The following is a 13,628-nucleotide window of genomic DNA, read 5'->3' as shown; positions in this document are numbered from 1 at the left end:
TTGCAGATTCTGTTGCACAATGTATAACAAGTTTGTATGTTCTTTCTGTTTTTCAGAATTTCCTAATGTAAAAAAATAACATTAGACCATGGAAGTTCTTCAGTGTGATGGCTGTGACTTCAGAGCTCAATCCTATGAAGATCTAAAGGCTCACATACAAGATGTTCATACAGCATTTTTGCAGCCCACAGATGTTACTGAGGAAAGCTCTAGTCAGGCTAGATCTGTGGGTACGAATTCCACCAACCAGTCAGAAGCTGTGTTTCCTTCTATGAAAGATGAATTTGTGCCTACAGAAGAAACTCATGGTGGGTTAAATATATTTTGACATTATGTTTGTTTACCCCAGTGATCACTGAGAGTCTACATTTTCTCATGTTGCCTAGTACACATCAGACCAATAATTTCCTATTCCATATGAGAGTGGTGTCTGATCATAAATAGAATAACTAAGAGTTGCCTGATTTATGTCAGTTTTAGATTGCGCTTTGTATAGAAAATATATTTCAGAACTCATTTTTCTTGTTCCCTTATTTCTATCAGATCAGACTACTCCACAAGCAACTACTGGATCATACTACAGCCAGGGCCTTGGATTCTATAGTCAACCTTCTGCCAGCAGTTCTAAGCCAACCAATAAATTTTTTCAGTGCAAATTCTGTATTCGCTATTTTAGATCTAAATACCTCCTTGTGGAGCATACTAAAAAAGTCCATGGACCTGGAGGAGGGAGCCCTGGAGGTCCTGGAAATGTAAATTATAATATTATGCTACATGATGGTTTTGGCAAAGTCTTCTCTTGTCAGTTTTGCACATACAAGTCACCAAGAAGGGCAAGGATAATTAAGCATCAGAAAATGTACCACAAAAATAGCTTAAAAGAAATGCAAGCAACTTCAGTTTCCCAAACCCCCCCTGTATCAATGCCAATGCAAGAAACATGTAAAGAACTACCAGCTGAAGTTGTAGAACGCAGCATTCTAGAATCTATGGTAAAACCTTTAACAAAGTCTAGAGGGAACTTCTGCTGTGAATGGTGCAGCTACCAGACACCACGACGGGAGCGTTGGTGTGATCACATGATGAAGAAACACAGGGGAATGGTCAAAATCCTATCAAGTTTAAGACAGGATGGACTGAATATATCAGATCTACAAAATAGAAGTTCTCAAATACCCAATCCTGGATCTAGCTATATGCCTCTAAACATGGCAACACATGATACAGCTAATGCTAGTATGTCTGCCTATAGAAATCCTGTGAGTAATCTTCCCAGTGGTAATCCATCAAAATATCAGTCAATGCCACATGTTCCAGTGAAACAACCAAAGCTGGCCACAAATCCTGGCCTTTTGAATATGTCAGAAAGGTCTCCCTATGAAATGTCAGAAAGATCCGGTTCCATGATGGATATGGATGAGAACAGTTTTTTTAATGATTCAAGCTCAGATGAGGACTATATTGACATTGATGGGGAAAATGGTTTAGGTTCAATGGAACTTGGAATGTCTGGGGAACCACTGTTGGGATCTGAGAACAACAAACTGTTGGAGACAAAGGGAATTCCCTTTAGAAGGTTTATGAACAGATTTCAATGTCCATTTTGCCCATTTCTCACAATGCATCGACGAAGCATCTCTCGCCATATTGAAAATATCCACTTGTCTGGAAAAACTCCTGTTTACAAGTGTGATGAATGTCCCTTTTCTTGCAAAAGTCCCCTCAAGCTTGGTGTACACAAGCAGTGCCATGGCGGTACATCATCAGAGTGGGATCCCATTAATTCACTTAGTGAAAGCATGTCTTCATCATTAAATGAAGCATATGAGAGTAACAGTATAAACGGCAAAAAACCTGGTAGCATAGCAGACTCTTCTCAGCAGAACCCATACAAATGCACTATGTGCAACTATTCTACAACCACTTTAAAAGGTTTGCGTGTTCACCAACAACATAAACATTCATTCTGTGACAACTTGCCAAATAGTAGTGGTAATCTGGTACATCAAATGCAAGGTGATGAAACCGATTTGACTGACTCTAGCACAGTAAGAAAGAGTCAAACATCTATTTTAGGATTATCTTCCAAAAATAATTTTGTAGCCAAGACATCTCGGAAAGGATCAAGTGAGTTTCCTTTGGACTTGTCACCTGTGAAGAAAAGAACTAGAATTGATGAAATTGCAAGCAATCTTCAGAGCAAGATCAACCAAAGCAAAAACAAGGAGGATGCAGTTATTAATGTGGAAGATGATGAAGATGATGAGGAGAATGAAGTGGAAATAGAAGTAGAATTGGACAAAGAGGAGGATCCATCAGAACAGCTAGAGTCAGGAGATCAGTATGCTATGCAACACATGTGGAATAGAGATATTGGAATGTCCCCAAAGAACACAAACTTCAGAAACATTCAGAACAATTATTCTGGAGGCAATAGTGCAGAAATTGAGTTGACATTGTCAGATGATGATGAGGATTACTACTACCAGTCTGCTAGTATGAAAGACCAAGAACAAAATTCTTCTCTTGCTTTAAACCAGTCCAGTTTCTATGAGAGTGACCAACTAGGTGAAAATCTGGATTTCAATGATGAATCTGGAAGGTTATATTACTGCAAACACTGTGATTTCAGCAACAAATCTGCCCGAAGTGTTAGTACTCATTATCAACGCATGCATCCCTACATAAAGTTCAGTTTTAGGTATATCTTGGATCCTAATGATCACAGTGCTGTATACAGATGTCTTGAATGCTATATTGACTATAACAATTTTGAGGATTTGCAACAGCACTATACAGAGCACCATCCTGAAGCAATGAATGTTCTCAATTTTGACCAGTCAGATCTGATTTATAAATGCCGGTTTTGTTCATACACAAGCCCTAATGTTCGGAGCTTGATGCCACACTACCAAAGAATGCACCCAACTGTAAAAATCAATAATGCTATGATATTTTCGAGTTATGTTGTTGACCAATCAGAAGACCTTAATTCTGAGTCACAAACATTAAGAGAAATCTTAAATTCTGCTCCAAAAAACATGTTGACATCCACTCCATCAAGTCATGGAAATAACTCTACAACATCTTTTACTAAAAATACCCCAAAGCCATTTGCTACAGAGAATGACAACCAGAAGAGTCCTTCTGTTAACAATGTTGTAGTTTATGATTGTGACATCTGTGGATTTGCAAGTCCAAACATGCATTCTGTTTTAGTTCACTGTCAGAAAAAGCATCCCGATGAGAAGGCATCTTATTTCAGGATTCAAAAAACAATGCGTGTTGTTCCTGTGGATAGTGGAACAGCCATTTCTCAGTTTGCATTTGATGGAGGTGCTTCTGTTACTCCCAGTATTACCAATGTGGCTTCCCACCCAGAAGTAAATGTTGAGCTATATTACTGTAAACATTGTTCATATAGTAACCGCTCTGTTGTTGGAGTATTGGTGCATTATCAAAAGAGGCATCCTGAAATTAAAGTAACTGCTAAGTATATTCGGCAGGCACCACCAACATCTGAGTCGCTAAGAAATGTAGAAGGCCAACACCACGCACCAGGAAAACCACAACCTGTTCCAGTGCAGAGCACAAAAAAAAGGAGTCAGCCCAAAGATAATGAGATGTTTTTCTGTCAGCATTGTGACTATGGAAATCAAACGGTCAAAGGAGTTCTTATACATTATCAAAAGAAGCACAAAGACTATAAGGTAAATGCAGATACTGTTAGGCAGCATACAGCTGCAATAAGGAGTCTTTGTGAACAAGGCCAAAAGAAAGCTACTAGTACACAAAATACACCTTCCATTACAGAGTCAGAAAAGTCAAAACTTAGAAGTCTCAAATGTAGGCAGTGTTCATTTTCCACACCATATGTTTATTCACTGAGAAAACATATGAAGAAAGATCATCCTACTCTCAAGGCTACAGTGACTTCAATTTTGAAATGGGCTTTCTTAGATGGATTTATTCAAGCAGGTTATCACTGTGAATGGTGTATTTATTCTCATTCAGAGCCAAGCGGTCTTCTTGAACATTACCAAAGGAGGCATCCTGAGCACTATGTGGATTATACCTATATGGCAACAAAGTTGTGCGCAGGACCTGATCCTACACCTACACAAGTAACACCTGAAACCAAATCCTATAATTGCAGAGACTGTAATTTTGAAGCTCCTTCTATATGGGATATCACTAATCACTATCAATCTTTCCATCCATGGGCATTGAAAGGAGATGAATCCGTACTTCTTGACATCATAAAGGAGAAAGGAACTATACAAAGGTCACATTTCGAAGAATTATTACAGACTGCGTCTACCCATAAAGATTCCATAAACCTAGAACCACTTTTGGAGAGTGGAGATGACTCTAGTTTACTGCAAGAAAAAAATGCCCAGCTGTCCTCTTCCCAGTCTTCTTCACCTTATCAGTGTGCAGTCTGCTTATCTGAATACAACAATTTACATGGCCTTCTAACACACTATGGTAAAAAGCATCCTGGCATGAAGGTTAAAGCTGCTGATTTTGCACAGGATGTAGACATTAACCCAGGAGCAGTGTATAAATGTAGACATTGCCCATACATTAACACACGTATTCACGGTGTTCTTACCCACTACCAAAAACGGCATCCTTTGATAAAGGTCACAGCTGAAGATTTTGTGCATGATGTAGAACCACCTAATGAATCAACTCAAAATGAAAGTGAAGAAAATAATAAAATATTTAAACAGGGTTATGGTGCTTACAGATGTAAATTATGCCCCTACACCCATGGTACACTTGAAAAACTAAAAATTCATTATGAAAAATATCATCATCAAGTGGAACTTAATATGCTCTCTAAAACATCAGAGAAAGAAGCTTTTAGTCCCAATCCAGATATTTACTCTGATCACATACCTCCTCACACAGTAGTTACTCTGGAACCAGGGGAAGTTACTGGGCTTACTGGCTTCAGACCACGCAAGAACATTAACCCACACACTGTCTTCAGATGTCAGCTGTGTAAATATTTCTGCTCTACCAGAAAAGGGATCGCGAGGCACTATCGTATAAAACATAATAATGTCCGAGCTCAACCAGAAGGCAAAAATAATCTGTTCACATGTGCACTTTGTTCTTATACTAATCCTATTCGAAAAGGTCTTGCTGCACATTACCAGAAACGGCATGACATAGATGCATACTATACACATTGTCTAGCCGCATCTAGAACTGTAAATGATGATATACAAGACAAAGTTGTCATTTCTACCCCTGATAATGAAGATTCTTCTGAAATGAGTGATGATTTGAAAAAGGCCATTGAGAAGAAAAAATGTTCTCTTTGTGCTTTTCAGTCTTATAGCAAAAAAGGGATTGTATCACATTATATAAAAAGGCATCCTGGAGTTTTCCCCAAAAAACAGCATGCTAGTAAGCTTGGTAGTTATTTTACACTTGTATATGGTGAAGAAAATGAGAGCCTAGGCTGCTTGGAAGAAAAACCTGAAATTGATGTACCATCAGAGGACTCAGAAACCCAAGAACAGGAATTGCTTCCATTTAGATGTATCAAATGCTTTAAGTTGTCTTTTAGCACAGCTGAACTTCTCTGCATGCACTACACAGACCATCACTGCAAAGACATAAAGAGGGACTTCTCCATTGTGGGTACCACAGGTACCCGTTCCTATACAACCATTTATCAGTGCAAACACTGCAATGTCAAATTAAGCAGTATCGCTGAGCTAACCTTCCATTTAAACATACACATTGAAGATTTCCAAAAACGTGCCAAACGCCAAGAAAGGAGGAAGCAACTGTTACAAAAGCAAAAAACTGCTGAAAGTTTAATTCCAGATGGCAAACAGGAAAAGGTAAGATACTGCTCAATTTAATGTTTTTGATTATATTTTTGTCTTATATATTTGTAAGTATTATATTCTGAGCCTTCGAGAATCCATACTACTAAATTGCTAAAAAAAAAAAAAAAAAAAAAACTATCATTGAATACCTTTACTGCATAATTGGTGTTGCAGTATTGTTATGTAGTTACTGGATTGATCTATTCTGAAATGTTTGCACTGCTTTGCCTAGGCACTCTGATATTGGCATAGGAAAATGGACACTGAGGTAAAATGCAAGTTCTACTTAATATATCAGGGCCCCTCCAATACCTCCAATATATAAAATATGTCTTTTTAACTGCAAAAATATTGAAAAGAATGTTAGTACATACACTAGCCTTACCCCAGCCTCATACTGCAGGTGGTGATGTCACTATCCTTCAAGTGAGATGCAGAAGAATCCTGACAATTCCAAATCTTGTAACGCGATGATCCAGCACAGTGCAGGAGCATCTTCAGGGCATTATGCCAGAAATTATCAACCTCCTATGCGAGCCGTGAACTAAATCTGAAAGTAGGGTGTATATCTAATAAGCTTTTTTTCCCTGCAGGTTTCTTTTACTTTAAGGCTGGCTGCTGTTTATGATGAGGGAGGCAGCTCTGATTTATGACAGGCACCTTGCAGTTTTTATTGGAAGGTCCACTTTAAAATACAGTCTTGACGATAATACAAACCCACTTACAACAATGGGCCTCATTTATCAGTTTCTGAATGGAGAAATTTTATTTTTATTTTCTAACTAGCATCGAATTAATGAAAGGGAGTATATGATCAGTTATGGAAAATACAGTATGTTCTTTCAGATAAATGCTTCCACATATTTGCTAAATTAGTTCAGGATTTAGTAATAACTAAATGTTACACATTTAACAAACATGGCTAGGTAGGTACGTATGTATACCCTAAAGTAGAACTATATCGAGCCTGACTGAAGTGTCTTTATATAAATATATATAAAACACACAAGAAGAGTACAAAAGTGGAGTTTTTATAGTCTCACAAAGATTGACAATATATGTTAATATGCATAACCCTAAAATCTTTTGTTTTGTTATTTATCGTTCTTTTTTTGTTAGTAAACTTATTATTGTAGGCCCTGTTCACACTTGTATGGCTGTATCTGTACACAGCTGAAAGTGTTTTGATATGCACTAGTGCAGTATACAGTGGTGTGAAAAAGTGTTTGCCCCCTTCCTCATTTCCTGTTCCTTTGCATGTTTGTCACACTTAAGTGTTTCGGAACATCAAACCAATTTAAACAATAGTCAAGGACAACACAAGTAAACACAAAATGCAATTTGTAAATGAAGGTGTTTATTATTAAAGGTGAAAAGAAATCCAAACCATCATGGCCCTGTGTGAAAAAGTGATTGCCCCCTAAACCTAATAACTGGTTGGGCCACCCTTAGCAGCAATAACTGCAACCAAGCGTTTGCGATAACATGCAATGAGGCTTTTACAGCGTCCTGGAGGAATTTTGGCCCACTCATCTTTGCAGAATTGTCCTAATTCAGTTACATTAGAGGGTTTTCGAGCATGAACGGCCTTTTTAAGGTCATACCACAACATCTCAATAGGATTCAGGTCAGGACTTTGGCTAGGCTACTCCAAAGTCTTCATTTTGTTTTTCTTCAGCCATTCGGTGGTGGACTTGCTGGTGTGTTTAGGATCATTGTCCTGCTGCAGAACCCAAGTTCGTTTCAGCTTGAGTACACGAACAGATGGTCGGACATTCTCCTTCAGGATCTCTTGGTAGACAGCAGAATTCATAGTTCCTTTTATCACGGCAAGTCTTCCAGGTCCTGAAGCAGCAAAACAGCCCCAGACCATCACACTGCCACCACCATATTTTACTGTTGGTATAATGTTCTTTTTATGAAATGCAGTGTTCCTTCTACGCCAGATACACTTGGACACACACCTTCCAAAGAGTTCCACTTTTGTCTCATCGGTCCACAGAATGTTGTCCCAAAAGTCTTGGGGATCATCAAGATGTGTTGTGGAGAAATTGAGACGAGCTTTGATGTTCTTTTTGCTCAGCAGTGGTTTTCTCCTTGGAACTCTGCCATGCAGGCCATTTTTGCCCAGTCTTTTCCTGATGGTGGAGGCATGAACGCTGACCTTAACTGAGGCAAGTGAGGCCTGCAGTTCCTTGGACGTTGTTGTGGGGTCTTTGGTGAACTCTTGGATGAGTCGTCGCTGCGCTCTAGGGGTAATTTTGGGCGGCCGGACACTCCTGGGAAGGTTCACCACTGTTCCATGTCTTCGCCATTTGTGAATAATGGCTCTCACTGTGGTTCGCTGGATTCCCAAAGCTTTGGAAATGGCTTTATAACCCTTTCCAGACTGATAGATCTCAATTACTTTCTTTCTCAAATGTTCCTGAATTTCTTTGGGTCTCGGCATGATGTGTAACTTTTAAGGATCTTCTGGTGGACCTTACTGTGTCAAGCAGCTCCTAATTAAGTGATGCCTTGATTGTGAACAGGTGTGGCAATAATCAGGCCTGGGTGTGGCTAGAGAAATTGAACTCAGGTGTGGACAACCACAGTTATAGTATGTTTTAACAAGGGGGGCAATCACTTTTTCACACAGGGCCATGATGGTTTGGATTTTTTTTCACCTTTAATAATAAACACCTTCATTTACAAATTGCATTTTGTGTTTACTTGTGTTGTCCTTGACTATTGTTTAAATTGGTTTGATGTTCCGAAACACTTAAGTGTGACAAACATGCAAAGGAACAGGAAATGAGGAAGGGGGCAAACACTTTTTCACACCACTGTATGTAGTAAAGCACGCCATGTTGCAAGTATTTATTGTAGCAACTTTAAATATGACATCAATAGCAATGTTCCCGAAAATAAAAAAGGTATACTTCTTCCACTGTCAACATTACTAAATGTTTCTCTAATCCAGGGAAAATGTCTGCTGAAGTATCTGCAGAAATCTACACTTCTGGGAGTGTCAATATTCTGTGTCCACTGCTGTGCTCAGTGGTGAGTGAGAGACCACTGAGCACAGCAGGGGAGTTGACAGTTTCTCTGGATTAGAGCTGTTTTAGCTAAGTGGACACTGGGAGAGATAGGTATTTTACTTCTTTGCAAAGATCTGTTATTGGAATTATTACCATAAATAATAAAGTGAAATTCCAGGCACCACCCGACTAATCTCAAAAATGCTTACTCCTAACACGTTTTCTGACCAACTGGCGTAAGAAAGGTCTGTATACATAACTCTTTTTAGTTTGCTGCGGGCCATTTACATGATCTCCACTGTGTCAGCCAACATGGCTGCAGGGGAGAGTTGAGAGGGCTCCAACAATGTCTAGTAAACCATAGAGCAGTGACATCACCTAATGGACTTACTATGGCCCATATGTTGGTAATGCTCCCTCCACCACCCTGAAGCCATGGTGGCTGACACATGAGAGCAAGATTATGTGACTAGAGCAAGCTGAAAACAGGTAAGTATACAGATCTTTCATACACAGGTTAGTCATAATAGATGTTAGGGGTGGGAGTGCATTTTTAACCTCCCTGGCGGTATGATTATTTCAGATTTTAGGTGCTGAAAGCGGTACCATTATTTTGCATGGAAATTTGGCATTTTATATTGTAGGCCTGTAATTCTTAGAAATAATTCACTTAAATCCGTCCAAACAAGAGTCTAATAGACATCCTGGGTATGATAAAATTTGAAATATGAAATCATAAATTATAATATATATATATATATATATATATATATATATATATATATATATATAATAAAATAAATAACTATAAATAATTCTAACAATAATAATATAATAGTAAAAAAAAATATTAAATAATGTAATCAAATCAAAAACACTGAAATATGAGTTGCAGAATTATCGCTGTCATTACTTTTAGTGTTTGATGACGAATTTCCCCACAAATTACTATCGCTCAATTCTGCGAGTGATTCTAATTTATTTTCGCTGTTTTCTAGCTGGTCTATAACCTCTTTTGATGTAAACTGACATTTTTTGGTTGCTATGGACACTGTCCAGTTTCCTGGCATAAAGAACAGTATTTATAATATAAAACTGCATGCAGGGCACTGGACAAACCACTAGGGACAAAGGGGATGTGTAATTATTTGATACAGTACTGTAATCTGTAAGATTACAGTATACTGTATCTATACTGTGTTTTTAACTTTTTGAATTTGGCGCCGAACTCCGTCCCCATGCGTCGCAACGCTCACAGGGAATTGAGCTTTGCGCTGTCACAGATCGAGCGAGATGCGGTGGCTCGCTGATCACAGCGGGGAGACATCGCTGGATCCAGGGGACAAGGTAAGTAAACCCATACATGGCTCGCTGATCACAGCGGGGAGACATCGCTGGATCCAGGGGACAAGGTAAGTAAACCCATACATGGATCCAGCAGTCCCAAGTCTGGCTCGGGAATACCGCTTATGGTAATTAAATCTCACCCTGAGCCAGACTCGGGAAAACCGCCAGGGAGGCTACGATAGGTGGTGCCTGGAGTTCCATTTTAATTATAGTTGCTTTAAATGCAAGTTTATGGGTAAGTTGCAATGTTTTTGAACTTGCATGTTCAGTCTGCAAAAGGGCCTTGATAAAGAGAACCTGCAGTGTTCTGAAATGGTACTGAACCCTTGATGTACTAATAAAAATGCAGTTGAAAATGGTAGAAGTGGTATACTAGCATTGATTACATATTTTGATCACACATTAGAGAGTACTAATGTACATTTTTAATGCACGTTGTTTAATTTGCAGGGCTTGTTTTTTCATGTTCAAAAAAATATATGAATAAATACATAATTCATGATTTAAGCTACCATTCATCAATTTGGACCTGAAAGTTAACTGTTGTGCCTTCAGACTGCAGCATGTACAGTTGTTAAAAAATTAAAAAAAGCACTGCACTATGGCAGTGCAATGAACTGACTATAGTAGGGTATGTATTAAATAAAGGAAACCACACATTTTATAAATGGGTCCTAAATTGTATAACTTATGTCTAATTTGATATATCTAAAAGAAAAATTTGAGAGTAGAAAATAGAGCAGCATTCCATAGGAATAATGTGTAAAAGTTGTTATATTTTGTCTATTAATTTGAATGGTCATCATTTAGTTTACTAAGTATTAACACTAGTTATAAGCATATGTATTCATAAATGTCCCTCACAGAATTTCCAGGTGTTACATAGCATTACATATAATTGATTATTTTGGTGTGATAACATGACACTATAGTTTACTTTTCTATTGAAATTATATTTAAATTAGAAGTATTCAATTTCTGATCACATATCGGGAGATAAGTTGCAAATCACCTTTTCATCCAACATTTTTTTCACACACCTCTTCATATCAAAACAAAATGATAAAGCATCTAGATTTTGTGTCCAACTATGATCTACATCCTTGTGGTTATTCGTAGAGCTTGATGCATCCCATTGTGTGACTGAGTCATTGTGCTGCCTTGTTTGGAGCCCTTTTTAATATTCTATTTCTCTCACAGAATGCATAGCAGATAAGTATAGGGTTTGATTAACCTTAATCTATCATCATTCTTTAAGCAGTGATTTTAGAAAAGTTTTGGGTTTTGCAAGCGCAGTTAACATTTTGTCACTTAAGTAACGGAAATCCAGTTTTAGACTAAAATGTTTTTCGAGTTGGACTTATGGCAAAAAGAAAGCAAAGCGTATAAATGACAGGGATACCATATTGAAGAATTGGTCTGTAAAAAGTCTGGTTGCCATCCAGTAAACATTGCCCTTCAATTGAAAATAAAGAACAGAGACCTCAATTAAGCTCTTTTTTTATGTTTCCGTTAGAACCTCCTAAAGTATAAAAAACACTTTTTTCTTATCTTTTAATGTACTGATTGTTAACTGATAGCACTAGATTCAAATTGGTCCTGAAGGCAGAATTTTAGGAAATAGTTTATAAATAGTTAAAAAATAGTTAGTTAAAAGGGCATTTTAACTATCACAGTGTCATGTAATTTTCTGGCATAATATATTTATATTATGTTTGAGTATTTCTTACAGAGCTTAGTTGTAAATTTTAAAATATTACATTTGTATTTGACCAATTTGTAAGAGAACTTGAAGATGCTTTTTGTTTGTTGAATTATTTCATAAAATGCATTCTTTTCCTACAGTACATTGTGAATTTTAGAGTAATATTATGTCTATAAATAATGTTAGTCTAGTCTAAAGTGGTCATTTCTCTAGATGATCTACTACCTGAGTAGACCTGAGTTACTACTTGTGAACAATGTTCCTTTTTATTTGGCTGTGATAATTGTGCATTTTTCTGGCTATAGTTACAGGCAGGAAGTGGTCAAGAGACAGTGAAAAAGGGATTAAAGGAAAAGGTAGTTGTGGGCTACAAATGTAAATTCTGCGTGGAAGTCCATCCCACTCTTCGAGCCATCTGTAACCATCTCCGCAAACACATCCAGTATGGAAATGCTCACTCACTTCCACCTGAATTAAAGGTACAAACTGACTCCTGGCATAATGACAGAACATACTGGAGCAACTTTCTTTATAGCATAGACATTTGTGAGAACAACATACTGCTTTGACATTCTACAGTGCCAGCATCTGTACAGTTGAATCCTTATCAGTATGTTTTCTGACTATAGCTTATATTGAGCTCCTCAAACTGGTCCTCGGTCCACCCAAAATTGTACATATATTGCAAATACGGAATAGGAAAGTAGGTGCATTTATCTAGTCAACTATTTTGTCATTTCTACCTGTTCTTTTATGAATAGAGATATGCAATACATGCACTGGTGGTGGTTTGTTTAATAAACTATACTAAGCAGTAAATATCAGACTTAAAAGTTAAAGTTAATTCAGTGGTCATTTTGGTTGTTAAAGGAAGCCTCACTTGGTAATATCACTCCTTTGAACGTTCCTGGTCCTTCCAGTCTAAGTATTTTGCAGTTATAGTTCAGTTATCGGTCCTTCTCCAGCTGTCTGTAGAGAAACGTGGATCCGTGGAGGATAATCTGTGTATGATGTCACTGCCTCCATCAAATAAAGTTTTGGTAAATGTTTTCATTAAATGTATTTTGATGTGCCAAATATATTTCCTTTAAGAGGAATAACATTATTTTTGTGGCAGTTGCTTTTATAGTGATTTTTTTTTCCATGTAAACCAAAAGATGGTCCACCAAAAGATGATCATGACAGAGCAATAATACATATCTAATAACTTGGCTTTCATTGTAACAAGGACTTTGATAAATAGAGTTCAGCAACCTAAGGTGTTACACTATTACAAACTTCCTTTGGGTGCTGATGTGGTAGCAAGGATAGACTACGATTAACCAGCCAGTTTAAAGGCATTAGATTAGTATTTATTTATTTTTTGCTTTAAGTGAAAAACACTTAAAGGTAGTTTATTCTCTTTTTCCTTCAAATTATCTTCTAAAGTTCTAAAGTACTTTCCATATCCGTTTTCAAATATTACTAATAGTCAAAATGAAGTCCATGGAATAATTAATGGACTTAGAGCAACTTGAAAATTTTAATGTTTTAACTTTCAGACTATTTTGGAACCATCCAGCCTGTACAGTTTCCAGTGCTCTATTTATATGGTCAAGCTATGCATTTTGTAATTCATGCCACCCCTCATCTGCAGCTAAATTAATGGGGTAGTTATCTGTGTTGTCATGCACATTATTCATTGCAAGGTGGACATAGAGCTTG

General features: G+C 37.5%; 1 protein-coding gene across 2 annotated transcripts in view; it reads left to right on the top strand.

Moving 5' to 3' along the window:
* Positions 1-13,628, top strand: part of ZNF462 (zinc finger protein 462) — a 110,268-nt gene that overhangs the window by 70,569 nt on the left and 26,071 nt on the right. For both annotated transcript variants that reach the window (XM_077475174.1, XM_077475176.1), the window contains exons 2-4: positions 57-308; positions 544-5,864; positions 12,230-12,403. In XM_077475174.1, coding sequence (XP_077331300.1) covers positions 89-308; positions 544-5,864; positions 12,230-12,403 — 5,715 coding nt within the window. In that variant the 5' untranslated portion in view covers positions 57-88. The remainder of the gene's footprint in view (positions 1-56; positions 309-543; positions 5,865-12,229; positions 12,404-13,628) is intronic.

This window comes from Lithobates pipiens, unplaced genomic scaffold (genome assembly GCF_037356315.1).
Source record: "Lithobates pipiens isolate NorthernLeopardFrog02 unplaced genomic scaffold, aLitPip1_a1.2 Scaffold_13, whole genome shotgun sequence".
In the NCBI taxonomy this organism is placed as follows: Eukaryota; Metazoa; Chordata; class Amphibia; order Anura; family Ranidae; genus Lithobates; species Lithobates pipiens.
This window is presented reverse-complemented; position numbering and strand designations above follow the sequence as displayed.